The 17273-nt window shown below is 61.3% G+C and overlaps 2 protein-coding genes across 8 annotated transcripts in view; one reads left to right on the forward strand and one right to left on the reverse strand.

Moving 5' to 3' along the window:
* Positions 1-419: 419 nt before the first annotated feature.
* PNKP (polynucleotide kinase 3'-phosphatase) lies at positions 420-6090 on the forward strand. 4 transcript variants are annotated; one of them, XM_080644946.1, is made up of 17 exons: positions 420-517; positions 767-930; positions 1577-1623; positions 1910-2227; positions 3132-3211; positions 3289-3346; positions 3436-3543; positions 3761-3832; positions 4552-4600; positions 4693-4763; positions 4845-4937; positions 5012-5108; positions 5190-5251; positions 5414-5523; positions 5602-5689; positions 5765-5826; positions 5914-6090. In XM_080644946.1, exons 2-17 carry the CDS (start codon positions 780-782, stop codon positions 6029-6031), a joined length of 1584 nt encoding a protein of 527 aa, XP_080501072.1. In that variant the 5' UTR covers positions 420-517; positions 767-779; the 3' UTR covers positions 6032-6090. The 4 variants fall into 4 exon arrangements, with proteins under 4 accessions (XP_080501072.1, XP_080501071.1, XP_080501070.1 ...); XM_080644944.1 differs by having other exon boundaries at positions 423-517; positions 1481-1623; XM_080644945.1 differs by having other exon boundaries at positions 4693-4937.
* A 117-nt stretch (positions 6091-6207) lies between these two features.
* The window catches only part of LOC308235574 (prostate tumor-overexpressed gene 1 protein homolog), a 37376-nt gene continuing 26310 nt past the window's right edge, over positions 6208-17273 (reverse strand). For 2 of the 4 annotated variants that reach the window (XM_080644491.1, XM_080644492.1), the window contains exons 20-31: positions 11633-11770; positions 11422-11504; positions 11294-11351; positions 11101-11208; positions 9507-9662; positions 8937-9023; positions 8763-8836; positions 8629-8686; positions 8268-8372; positions 6733-6930; positions 6585-6654; positions 6208-6334 (exon numbers count right to left, since the gene is read on the reverse strand). In XM_080644491.1, coding sequence (XP_080500617.1) covers positions 6643-6654; positions 6733-6930; positions 8268-8372; positions 8629-8686; positions 8763-8836; positions 8937-9023; positions 9507-9662; positions 11101-11208; positions 11294-11351; positions 11422-11504; positions 11633-11770 — 1077 coding nt within the window. In that variant the 3' untranslated portion in view covers positions 6208-6334; positions 6585-6642. Of the gene's footprint in view, positions 6335-6584; positions 6655-6732; positions 6931-8267; positions 8373-8628; positions 8687-8762; positions 8837-8936; positions 9024-9506; positions 9663-11100; positions 11209-11293; positions 11352-11421; positions 11505-11632; positions 11771-12077; positions 12280-14120; positions 14509-17273 lie in introns of those variants that run through there. The other 2 variants (XM_080644497.1, XM_080644498.1) reach the window with 2 other exon arrangements.

The following is a 17273-nucleotide window of genomic DNA, read 5'->3' on the forward strand; positions in this document are numbered from 1 at the left end:
CAAGACTTAAACAGGGCTAACTACCACCCAAACACTTATGTTATTTACGTGTATTAACTCCTGTAATCTTCCTAGTAACTCCACGAAGTGTAAACGATTATTCCCACTTTATAGATAAGAAAACTGCAGCATCGGAAGTAGGGTTCTGTAGGGGGTGAGGGTTTCTTCGACTGCCAATGTTCATTAAATGGGGAAGAAAACTTCTCGCTGTAACTATTTCCAGCAAAAGGAATGAAAATTAGACTTCTTGGTGGAAATAGAATCTGCAACAGAGGATCACCACCCCCTACTGGCGTGAGCCTCACACTGCAGCAAGAGGGATGGAGGTCAGCGCTGCGGAGGGACCGCAGGGGCTAAAGGGCTGAGAAGGGGCGTGGCTTCCGTCGCGGGAGGAGCTCTAAGGCCCCGCCTCCTCGTGCGGGGCCAGGCATTTCCGTCCGCCGAAAAACAGGAGCCGCCGGCGGAGCCCTTCGGGCAAGGCCTCCCTGATCGGAAGTAGGGAGTGAGCGGAGCACGGGTGAGCGTTGGGCCCAGCGGGAGCGCGCGAGGTCCTTGTTCTTTGCTCTGGGACATAGGGGTCCCGCTCCCCGAGGACCACCCGGGTGTCACCTGGGAGACGGCGCGAGCTCTGGGCCAGCGAGTGGGTTGGATTTCCAGAGCCTTCAGCGGCTGGAGGGAATTCCTGGTGGAGGGACGAGAGGAGGCGGGACTTCCTGTAGCAACTGAAGACGACTTGCCACCCAAACATGCACCTGCTTTCCTTTAGGCCGGCGCCCAGAATGGCCGGGATGGAAGCCAGGGGCCACCTGTGGCTGGAGAGCCCCCCTGGGGGAGTGCCCCCCATCTTCCTGCCCACGGGCGGGCAAGCCCTGGTCCTGGGCCGGGGACCCCTGACCCAAGTTACCGACCGGAAGTGCTCCAGAAACCAAGGTAGGCAGGGGCGGGGCCCGAGCTGAAAGAGGTGTGGCCTGTTTCCGGAGCGAAAGATGGACAGTCAGTTCAGTAAAGAACATACGTAGAGCCAACAAGCGAAATCGTGTGGTGCAGCCAGTCCTGAAGTTGGCAGGTGCCCTCTGGGAGCACAGGAAGAAAAGGCTGTGTCTGACCTGGAATGCAGGCTCCTGGGGGAGAGGGTGCCGCGCCTGTCCCGAGACCATTGTCAGTGGGCAGAGAAGGATGCTCAGGCCGCCGTGAGTGGTTGAGTCAGGCTACGACCCTTGTCAAGGAGAGAGCCGATCTTATGGCGGGAAGTACATGCTGTTAAGCAGGGAAGAGTGGTAATGGGTCAAGCCCCAGCCCTGCACCTGCCACACTGCTCGTCAGAGAATCCAGTTCTCTACAGAACAGTGCCCGCCCTGTCCCTAGGCCAAGACCAGCATCACAGGCAATCCTAAGGCCCTTGTCTGGTTACTGCATATCAAGGAGTGAGCCAAGCCCATTTAGAAATGAACTGCCTCTTCCTCCTGAATGGGTGCTGTAGCGCCATCCTATGGCCTGAAGCTGGCCATGCTTCCGGGTAATGAGGGCTGTCATCCCACTGGGAAGCATATCTTGACTCCATCCTCTCAACACGCAGTGGAGCTGGTCGCAGACCCTGGGACTCGGACCGTGGCTGTGAAACAGGTACCAGTGCCTCAGCAATGTCTGGAGGTAGGGTGGGGGAGGAGCCTTAACCCAGCAGGGAACAGGCCCATTGGGAACCTCTGGCTGGAAGGGAAGCAGGTGTGCCCAGTATTGGATAACACCGGACACCTGTGACCTTTCCAACGCCCTGATTGGTGGTGCACAGGGAAGAAGCAGGGCTTAGGGATCTGATTGGCATGTAGAGAAAGGCAAGCCCTATCCTGGGTTGATTGATTGGGGAGGTGGGAGGTGGAGCCAGTACCAGCTCTTCCCTATTCCTTTGCAGCTAGGAATTAATCCCTCAACTGTCGGGACCCAGGAGCTGAAGCTGGGGTCAGAGGGCTCTCTGGGGGTGGGGGACACGCTGTACTTGGTCAATGGCCTCTACCCGCTGACCCTGCGCTGGGAAGAGGCCCCCGTGCCAGAATCCCAGCCAGAGACTCCACCCGGCACCCCTCCGGTGGCCCCAACCGAAGAGGAGAAGGAGGAGGAGGAGGAGGAGGTTGAACAGCAGAAAAAGCGAATTCGGAAGTCATCGCCTGGCTGGGAGAGCTTCGAGAAGCTGCTAGTGTTCACCGCACCTGGGGTGAAGGCCCGGAGCAAGGTGAGGGCCAAGCGGGGACCTGAGGGAGCCACAGACAACTGGGGACACAACCCCAAGCTTGCTGTGTGCCCCTGGGCAGGTCACTCAACCTCTCTGAGCCTCCACTTCTCTGAGAAATGGACCTGTTAAATTCAGGGGTTGTAGTAAGCATTGGGGGAACCGATGAATATCCACTCCTGCCTGATCCATGGTAACCACCCTGTAACCATAGCAACAATTGGGATTATTTTAGCAGGAGCTATTATGATGAGTATTTCTTAGGTTCAGAGAGGTTCTAATCCAAATGCTATTACATCACATTCTGAGCCCCTTTTTTCTCACCAGTAAAATGGGGAATCCATGAAAACCACGTGCACAGCCCGATGTGCAGTTAGCACCTAAACAGAACTTAGCCCTTGTCTCATTTGCATGGTTATTAGCCCTTCAAGGTGGAGATGGTCAGGGTAGTACATGAACTCCATTGTAAAGATGGGAATACTGGTCCTAGCTGGTCTGGCTCAATGGCTAGAGCGTCGGCCTACGGACTGAAGGGTCCCAGGTTCGATTCTGGTCAAGGGCATATGCCTGGGTTGCGGGCTGGATCCCCAGGAGGGGGCATGCAGGAGGCAGCCAATCAATGATTCTCATCATTGATGTTTCTGTCTCTCCCTCTCTCTTTGTAAAATCAATAAAAAAAATAATAGAAAGATGGGAATACTGAGTGTAGGGAGAATAGGAGCAGTAAGGGGAAGGTTTCAGGCTCTGCACTCAGGCATTGGGGGTGCATCCTCGCTGTGCCTGTTGTTACGTATGTATAGGCTCCCTGACTCGGGAGTGGTCACAGTCTCTGCCTCACAGGGTTGATGTGTACCAGCCTGTGAATGAGGGGTCAGAGGTGTCACTGTTCTTTTCTTGGTGATGCCAGGTGGCCGGCTTTGACCTGGATGGGACCCTCATCACCACACGCTCCGGGAAGGTCTTTCCCACCGGCCCCAGTGACTGGAGGTGATAAGCAGGAGAAGGGGGTGAGTGAGGCTCCCTCTGAGCCCTAGGTCACCTTGCCACTTTCCTGCCCACCCTAGGATCTTGTACCTAGAGATTCCACGTAAGCTCCGGGAGCTGGACGCCGACGGCTACAAGGTATGTGTGTGTGTGGGCGTGTGTGTGGCCGCGGCTGTGGGGCAGGCTGGGGCATGGTGAGGGCACCGAGATATGCATCTGCTCCCCAGCTGGTGATCTTCACCAACCAGATGGGCATTGGGCGTGGGAAGCTGTCAGCAGAGGAGTTCAAGGCCAAGGTGGAGGCTGTGGTGGAAAAGCTGGGAGTCCCCTTTCAGGTACAGCTGCAAGGAGGCTGCATGGGGACAGCCCCAGAGAAGGGCCGGGTCCTGGGTGTGATTATGGGGACAGAAACCCATCGTAAGTGGCAAGTTTGGGGGCATTGGGAGGTCGCCTGATTGGTGAGGGATGGTGGAGCCTCCTTGGGTCCTGAATGTCCTTGAAGGACTTTGGGTGCTGGAGGAGGAATGGTGTCTGACCCCACCTGGTCCACAGGTCCTGGTGGCCACGCACGCTGGCTTGTACCGGAAGCCAGTGATTGGCATGTGGGACCATCTGCGGGAGCAGGTGAGCCACGCCCCCAGTCACTCTCCTTTCCCCTGGAAGCCCCTCACGCCCTGCCCAGCCTCCGCACTCTGGGTCATGGGCCCTGAACCCTCTCCTCTCCCGTTGTCCTCGCCTTTTCATGTTGGCACACGAGGCCAGTGATCTTCATTGAGAAGCAGGGCGGTCGGGGTCAGTCCTCAACCGGTTCATCTGACTGATGTCCCGTAGCTCGGCCCACGTGCCAGGGAGGGTGCGGACGGTAAAACAGCAGAGGCAGTGAGGCCAGAAGCCAGGGTGGAGGTCTGTCTGAGGTGCCATTGGAGTCGAGGGCTAAAGGTGGCGAGGGAGGGAGCCAGGTGAGTGTCTAGGTTCTGATGGATCTTCCAGACCGGAGTCACAGCAAGTGCGAAGTACTGAGCCCCGTGTGCTTAGGGCCAGTGGGTGAGGCGGCCTTTATGGCCGCGGAGGGGGAGGGGGAGGGGGAGGGGGAGGGCGGGCCAGGTGGGAGCAGGCAGGGGTCAGCCTGTGGGAATCCTCTGGGCCAGACTTCACTGGGGAAGGGTTGTCAACAGAAGTGGGGACTGGCGCCCTCTGGCGGCTGAGAGAGAGCATGTGAGGTGAGACCAGGGAGGAGGTCAGTCCAGGGATGGAGGCCGCCCTGCCCCGCGGAGCCCTTGCTGCTGTGGGGGAACAGGTGTGGGCGGTTTCCTTAGGCGTGTTGTGTCTCCTGCCCGCCCCAGGCCAACGAGGGCGTGCCCATCTCCATTGGGGACAGCGTCTTCGTGGGAGGTAAGGTGGTGGGGCGGGGGAGGGTGGCTCCGCAGGGCAGGGCTGATGCGGGGGCAGGCCCTGAGGTTGCTGATGTGCCCTCTGTGTTCCAGACGCAGCTGGACGCCCCGCCAACTGGGCCCCCGAGCGGAAAAAGAAAGACTTCTCCTGTGCAGACCGCCTGGTGAGCGCCGCCGCCCCCGGCACCCCCCCACCCCCGCACACCTCACCCCGGCCCCCAGCTAACCTTCACCCTCCCCCCCAGTTTGCCCTCAACCTGGGCCTGCCCTTCGCCACTCCGGAGGAGTTCTTCCTGAAGTGGCCGGTGGCCGGCTTCGAGCTCCCAGCCTTTGACCCGGTGAGGCCCGTGGGCGGGAGTGGGGGGCGTGGCGCGTGGGGAGGGGCCTCCCTCATGTCATGTCTGTCCCCCAGAGGGCAGTCTCCTCTTCAGGGCCACTCTACCTGCCCGAGTCCAGCTCCCTCCTGAGCTCCGACCCTGAGGTGGTCGTCGCCGTGGGATTTCCTGGGGGTGAGACGCCCTGACCCCTGACCCCTAGGAGCTCTGATCCCCCTGCAGCTCCCACTGACACTGCCCCCCTTTCCCCCCCAGCCGGGAAGTCCACCTTCCTCCAGGAGCACCTTGTGTCCGCAGGATACATCCACGTGAACAGGGTAGGGTCCCGGTTGCCTGTCCCTGTCCATCTCCATGTGGGATCTGTTCCCCGTGTCTGCTCTCCCTGCTGGGCCCACCCCCAGTGTATGCTTGTCCCTCCCCCATCCTATCCCCCCCCCATGTGCCCATCCACCCATGACCTGCTTGCTCCCTATGCCCAGGACACCCTGGGGTCGTGGCAGCGCTGTGTGGCCATGTGTGAGACAGCCCTGAAGCAAAGGAAACGGGTCGTGATCGACAACACAAACCCGGATCCACCGAGCAGGGCCAGGTGCCAGGGTCCCAGGGGAGGCCCCTGTAGGCTGAGCGCAGGGCCCCTTACCAGCCCGGCCCCTTCCCAAACCCGCAGGTACATCAAGTGCGCCCAAGATGCCGGCGTCCCCTGCCGCTGCTTCCTCTTCAGCGCCACCCTGGAGCAGGCGCGCCACAACAACCGGGTGAGTGCCCACGTCCCGCCCCGCCCCCTCCACACACCCCCTCCCCCTCTAACCAGCTTGCCTCTGCCCCCACAGTTCCGGGAGATGACGGGCTCCTCTCATGCCCCCGTGGCTGACATGGTCATGTTTGGCTACAGGTAGGCACTGCCACAGGTGGGCCCTGGGGGTAGGCACGCGGCTCAGGGGGCCTCGCCTCGCCTCCCTTCACCACCCTCTGCCACCAGGAAGCAGTTCAAGGCCCCCACACTGGCGGAAGGCTTCGCTGAGGTCCTGGAGATCCCCTTCCGGCTGCACCTGGAGCCGCAGCTGGAGCGCCTATACCGCCAGTTCTCCGAGGGCTGAGCTGCTGCCCCGCCCCCCTCCCCCCTCCCCCCTCCCCAATAAATGCTAGTTTTCTTTCAGCTTGGCCAGCATGTTGCTGGGAAGAAGGGGGGCCTCACCCCAGGGAGCACTGGGCCCACCTGAGGATGCACTGCCTCTCCTGCCGTGGCCACCGGCGCTGAGGACAGGGGCCCGTGGGCTTTTAAAAGACTTTATTAGGGAAACATACATGGATGGCACTGTCCTCGGAGACGTCTCAAGGCGCTGTCCTCCGTGTTGGGGGGCAGCTGCAGTCTCCAAGGGCCCCTGCTCAGAGCATCTGACCTGGATGGGGGGCGGAGGGGAGAGCCTGGAGGGGGGCTCTCAGCAACCCCCGGGCCCCCTACTTGGCTACCATGAGCTGCAGGGCTCTGAGGACCGGGGACGGGCCTCCCTGCCTAGCCAGAGACTTTCCCATCCCTTCTGCAGGGGGGTGCTGCCACCTGTCCCTCATTTGGTCTGTCAAAGCCAGGGTCACACTTCCCAACCCCCAGCATGCCAGGTCCAGGCCACACTCCATGTGGCTGCCACTCACCAGTGTCACCGGGGGCCTCGTCTGTGACTCCTAGAGGGGCCCAGGCCGGGGGTGGCCACTACCCCCCCATCTGCAGGGGGAGAAGCCAAGAGTCGGTAGCGGTCCAGGCCGGAGGAGAAAAGCTCAGGGAACCCTGCTCCCGCCTCACCCCTCGCTGCTGCTGCTCCTGCTCCAGGTTCCGCTGCAGGACCTGCTGCTGGTTGGCAATGACACGCCGGATGCCGTTGACGAAGTTGCTCTGGTCGTGGGGGATGAGGCCGATGAAGATCTTCTTCTCCGAGGAGTACAGGAGCATGAGCACGCGCACCTCGCACGAGGCCTTGTAGGGAAAGTGCACGCAGCCGGCCTGGGGGTGCAGGGCAGTGTCACAGGCGGCCCTGGACACAGATGCCCCCCCATGGCGACGGGCTCAAACCACACAGGCCGGCGCCCCTCAGCACGTGAGCCAAGTGCGTCCTCGCTGCTCTGTCACCCCCATTTGGGGACACGGAGACGAAAGCCTAGACGATTGTCCAAGGCCCAGCGGATTCTGCACGGAGGAGCCCAGGGCACCCGCACCTGCTGTGGGGGCGCCACAGGGGCGAGTGCACAGAACACCTGAAACGGGGCCTGGGGCACAGCAGTCAGGTCAGCAGTGACCAGGCCGTGCAGAGGCCTCACCAGGAAGGACACCTGACAGACACTAAGGCTCCCTCACCTCAGGCAATGCCTGGAAGCAGCCAAGCTGAGGCTGGGAGGGAGGGAGGGAGGCTGCCCACCCAGACCAGTCAGGGACAAGGATTCATGTAACAAGGATCCTGGTGCGAGGGGCACGGGCCACGGGCTCCCCACCCAGTTACCTGGCTCTTCCCTGTGCGAGGCCAGGGGTCATCAGCACAGGCCAGCCGAGGCTGAGCTGGAGGACTCGCAGGTCCTCAGAGCCTGGAGGGGGGGCCTGGCTGTGTCACCACCTCTGGGACTGGGGACAGGTCTCCAGGAGGAGGCCCGTTGTTGCACCTGAGCCAACCGTGCTGACATGGACCGCCAGTAAGCGGGCAGAAGGCCAATCTGGGGCACATGGGGCCCCGAGCTCTATGCTTTCAAAAGAAACGCACATCAGCCCCCAATACAGAGCCGCACGCCTGTGCCGCCTCCAGCGACTCGAAGGAAACAGGTCCCCACGTCTGACAGTGAACAGCGACAGCGAGGGTGCAGGCGGCCGGGGGGAGGCTGAGGCCCAGTCCCGCCGGAAGTGCCACCCTGCCTGGGAGCAGACACCGCCCCGCCGGGCCAGGGGCCTTCCGGAGCCTCAGGTTTTCCCCTGGGAACCTGGAGTGAGCGTGCCCTGCCCCTGGGAGAGCCGGAGGAAGGGGCAGGTGAGGACCCGGGAGCAGAGAGGACAGGCCAGCGCGGGCCTGCAGGGCCTCAGTCCCTGCCCAGCACCTGGGGAATCAGGTTCCCCATCTGTAAAATGGGTCAGGACAGCACAGCCTCAGGGGAGTTGTGTGGACCAGAAGCCAGTGCGTGGCTCACAGCAAACGTGACATCGCCGTGGGCTGCTGCCCTCCCCAGTGGCTCTGCAGACAGCACCCCTCGGGTTCATCCGTCTTCACGGAAATGCCCGTGCATCTGTTTATCCTGCGGGCCTCTCCCTGCACTCGCTCCCCACCCAGCAGCCGCGCCGGCCCACTCAGCCCCACTCACAAAGCCGTTGTCCATGATCCGGCACAGGCTCTTCAGCGTCTCCAGGTCCTTGGTGAAGTGGAACTGCACCAGGCGCGAGTTCCGGAACAGCGGCACCAGGGTGGTCTGCGGGGAGCGGGGGACCATCCACAGCTGCCCTGCCCCGCCCCACGTGGTGGCTGCCACCAAGGCTGCATGCCCGCTTAATGCCCACAATCCTGTGACCCCTCAAAGGCAGGCCAGCCTCTCTGGCCCCAGGGTCTGTCAGGAGCCATCCCTCTACCTAGAAGGCCCTCCTCCAGCTCAACATTGGGGCCCCTTCTGGGGAAGGCCCCACACCACCCCCGACCCCAGGTCTGGACCCGAGCCGCCCTGCACTCACGAGCAGCTGCTGCGGGATGAGCTGCATGTACAGCTTCCTCGGCCACTGCTCCGTCCTCCTGTGGGCACCAGGGGACCAGGGTCAGGAGGCCGGGTCTCCCCAGATGCTTCCTCCACCCCCAGCCCCACACTCACAGGATCTCGCCTTGATTCACGTAGACGTGCGATGGCAGCCACCTCTTAGACCGATTGTTGGGCTCAGGCCTGGGCTTTGGGGGACAGGAATGGGGGTGGCATCAGGAGTGGGAGGGGCCCTGAGTCAGTGGGGGTGCACTGGTCCCAAAGTGAGCGGGCCGCCCCAGGGCTCACCTCCTGCCACTCCATGACTCCACTCCACGCCAGGAACTTGTTGTTGACGATCTGGACTGGGCCCGCAACACCACCGGGTCCCACTGCCTACAGGAGACGGGGTGGGGGTGTGGGCTGGTGCCTCAGCTCCCCCAACCTTCCCTCCCTGCCCCCAGCCCACTGGGCCCAAGCCTGCCCACCGCCTACCCCCACAGATCAGCCACGGCTTCTCAGCCTCCGGTCTGTCCACAGCCCCAGACACTCCTAGAGCCGGGCCTGCTCCTCGCCTGCTCAGACTTCCCATGGCTCCCAGTGCCCCAGGACAAGGACCAACCCCTCAGCCTGGGGTACAAAGCCCACAGGGTTTGCCTGTAAGAACTGGCAGCTGTAAAATGTCCCACAACCGGGGACACACTGGTAAGACGCCTGGTCACCCTGGAGGGCCTGCCAGCCTCACACCACCCTCCCCGTGACCAGGGCCCCTGGCCTGCCCCTCCCCCTCCACACACGGTGTCCTTCCTCCTGGGAGCCTCTGTCGTCCCTCCCGCCCTTCCTCTCACTGGCACGTCCAGGCTTGGGCCCCGGGCGCACCTGCTTGCGGGTGGTGATGACCTGCCGGATGGCGTTGACGAAGCCGCTCTGGTCGTAGGGGATGAGGCCCATGAAGATCTTCTTCTTGGACGAGTACAGGAGCATGAGCACGCGCACCTCACAGGGGGAGATGTGGGGGAAGAGCATGCAGCCCGCCTGGGGGGAGGTCGGAGGTCAGGGACCCCAGGGCATTGCTGAGGGGGCCAAATGCCCTTCCCTGACCTCCCAAGCCAGCCCGCCATCATGGACAGAAGTCCTCCGAGTTGACCCCAAGTTCTCAGCGCGAGAGGTGCGCAGCCGGAACATTCTGAGCGCGTGAGCCTGCACCTCACCCACCCGGATCGGGTCAGGCCTGGGCCTGGGCCCCACGTGTGGGTGTGGGTTAGGGCTCTGTCTCCCACACCCGGCCTCAAGCCCCGCCCCATGGAGCTGCCAAGGACGCTGCCTGCGCCGGGGCAGCCGCCAGGAGGGCCAGCCGCCTGTTTCCTCCCAGCTGAGACCTGAGGTAAGTTACCACGTGTCTCCCCCGCTGTGAACAGCAGGCCAACAGGGCACCCAGGAAATGCCACCAAGTGCTCCTCTCAGTGGGACGTGGGAGAGCGTGAGCCTGACATGTCCCCACTGGGGTGTCGGACAAAGGGGAGAACACCTCCCACACCACCTGCCTGACGTCTGGTCCCCTGGCTCAAGCCCATGGTCCCTCACTCACGGGCTCTGCCTCTGGCCTCCCTGACACCTACCAGGACAAGAATGACCGACAGGCCTCAGAGGGTGACACCCACCGTCCCTGCAGCCTGGGGCCAGGCACAAAGCAAGCCCTTAGCAAAGGGTGCTGAGTGAAGGGGTCAGACAGGAGACCCCACACGTCACCCCCTGGTCTGCCCAGGCCCCAATGAAAGGGATCCGCTGGACATCAGGGGTCGGGGCCCACATGGCACCCCCACCCCCACCCCCTGGAGGTGGTGGCCTGTCCCAAAGAGGAACAGGGACTGCAGGGGACCCCAGAGCTGAGCCCTGTGGACTTCCTGGGCAGAGGACTTGCTCCCACATCAGGCCACCCTCCCTGGAACCTGCTTCCTTACACAACCCCTGGGCGGGAGCGGCACAAATCCAGGCCCAGGTCAAGTTTAACTGCCTGACATCCGGCGTCCAAATCCCAACAGGACCATCTCGGCAGCTGGTGTTTACTGAGCACTTACTATGCACGCCAATCAATCACTTGACAAGACTCACGCCTCCCATTGGCCCCTGGAAAAGTCCTCCTGTTACCCCACTTGCCGGATGAGAATGCCGAGCCCGAGCACAGACCAGTCCCTCCTGGCTCACTCTCCTGGTCACCCCATTTACCGGGTCTCTGCACTCACAGCCCGGGGGGAGCCCGAGGCAGGTGCGTGCCGTCACTCGGCTCCACGGAATTTCTGAGACCTGACACCCCAGTGGGGACAGACAGGCCGAGACAGCAAGCGAGAGCGACTCCCCAGCCCCCAGGAGAGCTCACCTGGGGCCCCAGCCCGGCTGTCCCAGCAGAGCTGCCGCCAAAGTGCCTGGAGGAGCCCCTGCCCCGCCCTCAGCCGCCCCCGCGCTGCCCACTCACGAAGCCGTTGCCCATGACGCGGCAGAGCCCCTTGAGGGAGTCGCAGTCTCTGTTGGTGAAGTGGAACTGCGCCAGCTGCGAGTTGCGGAACAGGGGGCCCAGGGTGGTCTGGGGGCGACAAGGGACAGCTGGGTCACCACTGGGGGTGGGGGTGCTCTGGGGAGCAGGCTTGGGGGGCTGGGGCAGGTCTCACCAGCAGCTGCTGCGGGATCAGCTGCATGATCAGCTTCTGTGGCCACTGGTCGGTCTCCCTGTGGGAGGAGAGGGTCAGGGGTGGCCCTGGCCGCCTAGCCGCCAGCCCGCCCGCCCACGGGGACTCACAGGTTCTCGCCCTGGTTCACGTAGGCCTGGCAGGGGAGGGTCCGCTTCAGCTTCGCGTTGGAGTCAGAGTAGGGTCTGCGCTTCTGTGGCAGGAGCGAGAGTCTCAGCTCAGACGCCCAGGCCTGTCCCCGACTGCGAGGGCAGACCGACAGGAACCTGTGGGGCACCCCCCACCCATGGGACGCACCGGGGCCCCGATTCGGACGCTCACCTCCTGCCACTCGAGGACGCCACTCCAGGCCAGCAGCTTGTTGCTGAGCCGGTGCTCGCCCACCGCCAGGCCCCCAAGGGCCAGCCCAGGCGAGGAGGGCCCGATGGGGCCCAGGGCCCCGAACACCCGGGCACCTGGCTGCGGAAGAGGGAGGGACCATGAGGCTGGGGCAACTACAAGGGCAGGCTGTTACCCACATACCCCAAGGAGCCACCCCAATGTTCAGACCCAAACTTCCCGCTCAGAAACACCGAAACCCCTTGTCCCCAGGACTGAGACCCTGCCTGGCTGACCCCGTTCCCCCGCAGCCCACACTAACATCGGCCCGTGCAAGGTCCCTCAAAGCTGCCAGCCTGCCCCCTCCAGCCTTTCCTCTCGCTGGCTCAGCCGGGAACACCATCCTGCCTCGCCCCCACCCCCCCCCTAGGAGGCGCCACCCACTCACCCTCCCAGCCTGATCCAGTGGGTCCCTCTGCTCTCTGGGGCCGGGGTCTCCTTGAAGCCCACGCCATGCACAGCCATCCTGGGCTGTCTGTCAGTCTGTCACACTGGGTTGCCCCATCCTGCCCACGCTCAAAGCCTTCCTTCCAAGGCTCCTCATGACTAAGTCCAGACTCCCCTTCTGGTTCCTACCAACCTCTCCCGGCGGCTGCTGCCGGCCCCCCCATCCCCCGCCCTCCCTCCGGCACCCCAGGTTGCAGCCATGTCAGGCTGACCCCGAGGAGGCAGAGACGCAGGGCCAGAAGCACGCACAGTACAGAACCGCGCAGAGCAGACTGTGGAGGCGGCAGTGACGACACCTGGAGGGTCTCAGAGCGGCTGGAGAACGTGTGCAGAACACCAGAATGTTCCAGCAACAAAGCCCAGCAAAGGGTCCTCTCCTAGCCACCTTCAAACCAAACATCTCAGAGCAAACACCCGAAGGCTTCCCAACAGCCCGGCAGCAGGAGCCATGACATGACAAAGCTCACTCCCTAAGGGCCTTGGGCAGCAGATAAGCAAGTGAATAAAACCACAGGCTGCTGCTTCCACCTGATCGCTCATGGGCGCTTCCAACTTTCCCACGAAGCGCACAGGTGTCTTCTGCTCTCGAATAATGACGGGCAGGAAAGTCTTATTTTGGAAAGGAGCTTTAAAAAGCAAAAACACCTGAGCAAGCATGCTCTCCATCTGGGCAATTGCACACAGGGCAGAAGGCCTGCGTGCAGAACGGGGTGGGTTCACGGCCCAGTGTGTCTGAGGTGGAGAACGGGCCTCGAAGCCCCTGGTAGGCAGGCACCACTCCTGGGGCACAGGCCTCGGGAGAAGCAGCGACAGCACCCAGCCGAACAGACCCGAGGACGCCAGCCAGTGCGAGCGTATCTGGGAGGGCAGGATGAGCACCCAGGACCCGAAAGAGGTTTTGGTCTGGAGTGTGAAGACCAGGGATGCCTGCCTAAGCCAGGAACACCTGCAAGAGCAGGAGGGGCAGGTCAAGGCGAGGCGCAGGGCTAACCCAAAGGAAACCTCACATCTGGGCAAGTGTCTGCAAAACTTAGCTTCGCCTCCGACATCTGATTTGCTCTTTACTGCACGGGAAAGCCTCGCCAGTACTGGAAAGGATGGGAGCCTTCATGAGGGGGGATGTTAAGGGTCCAGAAGTGCCCGTGAAACGTCCACGGGAATGCTGGTGAAAGAGGGGAGGCAGTGGAGGAGGGGAATGTTTTAAGTTTGTGGGGTGTCCCGAGTCTGGGTGTGTGAGACTGGAGGAAGCCTGTGTGCAGCTGGCAGGGCTCCGTGCCATGCACAACGCTGGGCCGTGTAGCTAAGCCGCGAGTCTGCGCCCAGCCTCGGGTAAAACGCACCTGGGCGCGAGCGTGTGCGAAGTGCGACGTGCAGCTTTACCGACAGAGCAGCTTTGTTCAGATTTTGAAAAGTATGTGCATGTTTTAAGGCCGGGTAGCTTCGTGTGCCTGCACAGCTCGATGTTTATGTTTAAGGTCTGGGCATCCCACCCCTGGGCGCACGAGCAAATTCCGGGCGCACACGCCTCGGGCGCCGTGAACAACGCCCCCGAGTGCAACACCTGGGCGCGCCAGGGCAAGACGCGGGCCCCCTCGCCGCCGGCCCCCAGACCCCTCCTTCATTTCCACATTTCCTGTCCGGAGAGAGGCCAACTTTCCAATTGGAAAAACAAGCGCGCACACCGACTATCCACTGTCCGGCCGCCAGCCCCCCACCCCGCGTTTAAACCCGGCCGCGGAGTCAGCAGTAATTTGAGCCCGCCCCGCCCCCGTACCCCACCCCCGCCACCCCTGCCCGAACCGGTAACAAAGGGGAGAGCCCGGCGCGTACCACCGAGGGGTTCCACGGGGGAACACGGCCCCAGACGGGACCACCCTTCGGGGCCACCTGGGAGACCCCAGAGAAGAGGGGGCCGCGGACAAAGACGGGAGCTCGGGGGGCGGGGCCGTGGAAGGCTCTGGAAAAAGGGCGGAGGGGGGCTCACCATGGGAGGGGCCGAGCGGGCCCGGATCCGCGGCGGCTGCGGGCCCCGGGGGCTGGCGGGCCAGGAGCGCGAACGGGCGGCGCGCACCATGAGGGGCCGCGGGGGGCGGCCGCGACCCCCGAGGGGGCCCCCAGCACCGGAGCGGTGCGGAGCGCGGCGCGGACGGACCATGACGGGTGCGGGCCGAACAGACTGTGAGGATGCCACGGGCCACGCAGGGGGCTGCGGGCTCCACCGACTGAGGGGCGCGAGTAGGCGGCTCTCGGAGAAACGGGATGGGCTGTACCAAGCGCGGGGGCCGCGCCGCCGTAGAGGGGTCGTCGCGGCCAAACCACTGCGGCGAGCGGGGGAAGCGCGGCGCATACCAAGAGCGCCGAAAGGGGCGTGGCCAGGGTGTACCAAAATGTGGCGGGGGGCTTAGGGAACGGAGAGGGTGTGTGGGGCGGGGAACAAGGCGATTGGAAGACACATTGGACCTCTCAAGTAAGGGCGGGAGGACCTGAGAGGACGTGTGGGAATCAACTTCAGGGGACCCTGGCGGAGACTATACCAACGGGTGGAGGGGGTGTAAATAAACAGAGGACGATACCAAGTTGGCTCCGGGTTGGGGGCGGGATCCGGGAGATTTTAGCCTGAGTCCCGGACCCGCGAAGGCAAGGGACTGCAAGAGATTTCAGGAGAAGACGAAGGAAAAACGGGCTTTCGGGCGAGGAACCTATCTAGAGGTCTGGGGATACGGATCGTACCATGCACAAGGGGAGGACTTAAGGTTTGAAGGCCGTGACGTGGCTAGGTCGGCAGGAGACCACAACTCCCAGCGGCCCCCGCGCGGCCAAGTCTCGACCTGGGCCCGGGGAGACACGGTGGGCCACAACTGTACGCCCATTGGCCCCGCTCCTAGGCTCCGCCCACAGCCTCACGCCTCTGTAGCGTCGCTTCTCGCACCCGCCTCTCAGGACTATTCATTGATTCCCTCCTTCATTCAAGTAAATGGCTGCATGTTCACTTATTAGTTGTGTAAGATTTTTTGCTTCAATTTCCCTGTTTCTTTCTTTTTTTTTTAATCCTCACCCGAGGATATGTTTATTGGTTTTTAGCCTGAGAGTAAGGGAGAGAGACATAGATGTGAGAGAAACTGATCAGTTGCCTCCCTTAAGGCCCGACCCCGGATCTAAAGGAAACCTAAGTATGACGACAGACCAGGTCTATCACAGAGCCCCTAGTCCAATGGGGAACACACATCATCGTAGTTCTTGATGTGTTAAATAGAACAAGAGCACAGAGCGAGGGATGGTGACCATGAGAAGTCAGGAAAGTGACCTCTGAGCAGCCTGCGGTTCTACATAGGCTGGAAGAGTGTGCTGCGATGAGGGAACAACAGGATACAAATCCAAAACAAGGGGAGCGCAGTGAGGGTGCAGGGCAGCAGTGGAAGTTGGGAGGGTCCAGGTGCCACAAGCAGGGTCCCTGTAGCCTTGGGATGGAATTTGGATTTTAGTCTCGTTTTGCTGGGGAATCACCAAAAGGTTTCGGGCAAGGGAATGACTGTCTCACATTTTAAAGAAATCATTCATCGAATGCAGAGTCATGCACACAGTATCAGTACAAACATACAGAAGCTGGGATCCATAGTCACCTCTGAGGAGAAAAGGCAGCAAATTGGGAGTGGGAGGGGGCATAGCAGTGGAAAGGAGACTCAGTGTACTATTGCAGATGATTTGAAATTTTTAACATATGTTAAGAGTCGCCTACTGAAAAATAACTTTTGAAATATTTAAAACCTTTTCAGGGACCCCTCTGGCTGCTGTGTTGAAAATAAGATTGTAGGGCATGAGTGGAAGCAGGAGGGCAGGAAGGAGACTGGCAAGAATCGGGGCGAGCCCTGGCCAGTGTTGTTCAGTGATTAGAGCGTTGGCACCAAAGTGTTGCAGGCTTGATTCCCTGGCAAGGGCACGTATCTGGGTTGCAGGTTTGATCTCTGCCCCATTGGGAAGCTTGCGGGAAGCAACCAATCACTGTGTCTCTGTCACATCTATGTTTCTCTCTCTCCCCCTCCCACTCTCCCTTCCACTCTCTAAAAAATCAAAGGAAAAAGTGTCCTCTAGTGAGGACTGAATAAAAAAAAAAAAGAATCCCGGTGAGAGGACACAGGGCATGGGATGGGTGTCAGGCAGGCTTGCCACAGTGGAGGTGGTCATTTTCACAACTTACTTTCAAGCTGGAGCCACAGGACTTGTGTAGCGAAAGAGAGGGGCAAAGGTTTTTGCTGTTCAGAGGTGTCTTTTAGGGAAAGGGAGCTGACTGCAGGAGGAACAGGTTGGCGAGGTGGAGGCGGGGAGGCAGAAATCCCTACTTGCGTTTGAGATGCTGACTAAGCAATGTAGACAGAGGAGTCTGGAGATGAAGCAGGGAGTCCTCGGCTTTGAGTGGAGAATGAGTGGGATTACAAAGATCATGTGTGTGGATGGAGACCGGGACACCACATCCCTTTAGAGGTCGGGCCCTGAGACAGAGGAGTGACCAGTAAATTTCAAGAAGCACCGCTCTGCGTCCTACTTCCACCCTTGCTTGCCCCATCCACTAAGCCACCTGCCCAAGGATTTCCCAGGGCTAACTGGAGCCCAGCCCCAAACGTGTCCTGGATTGCGGCCAAATGGGGAGACAGGGATCTCTGAACCCAGACTTCAAATTAGGTATCAGCATGTACCTCCAGAGCCCCAATAACCACCATGTCAGGACATCCAGCTACTGGCGGCAGGAAAGAGAAAGGACCACAGGAACAGAAGCCTCCCTGATCTCCCGAAATCCTCATTTCTCACCATTCTCTTTGGTTCAAGCCATGAAGATCTCTTGCCAGGATGACAGTCTCCTAACCTTTGTCTCTCATGCCACTAACAGAAACACTCCAATGGCTTCCCAGTGCCCTTAGAGTTAAACACAAACTCCTCACCACAGCCTAAGGCCCAGCATCACGTGCCCCTGCTGCGTCTCCAGCCTGATCGTCCTTCCTGCTCTCCACCTAGTCCATGTCTTCCCATCCTTCAGATCCCATCAGCACACAGAACTGCCAGGGCTGTCTAAACACGAGAAAGGTGGACCAGGATACGCTCCAGCATGACCAAAAGGAAAGCATGTTGGAATGAGAAGTGAAGA

This window comes from Plecotus auritus (assembly GCF_963455305.1).
Source record: "Plecotus auritus genome assembly, chromosome: 10".
Lineage (NCBI taxonomy): Eukaryota > Metazoa > Chordata > Mammalia > Chiroptera > Vespertilionidae > Plecotus > Plecotus auritus.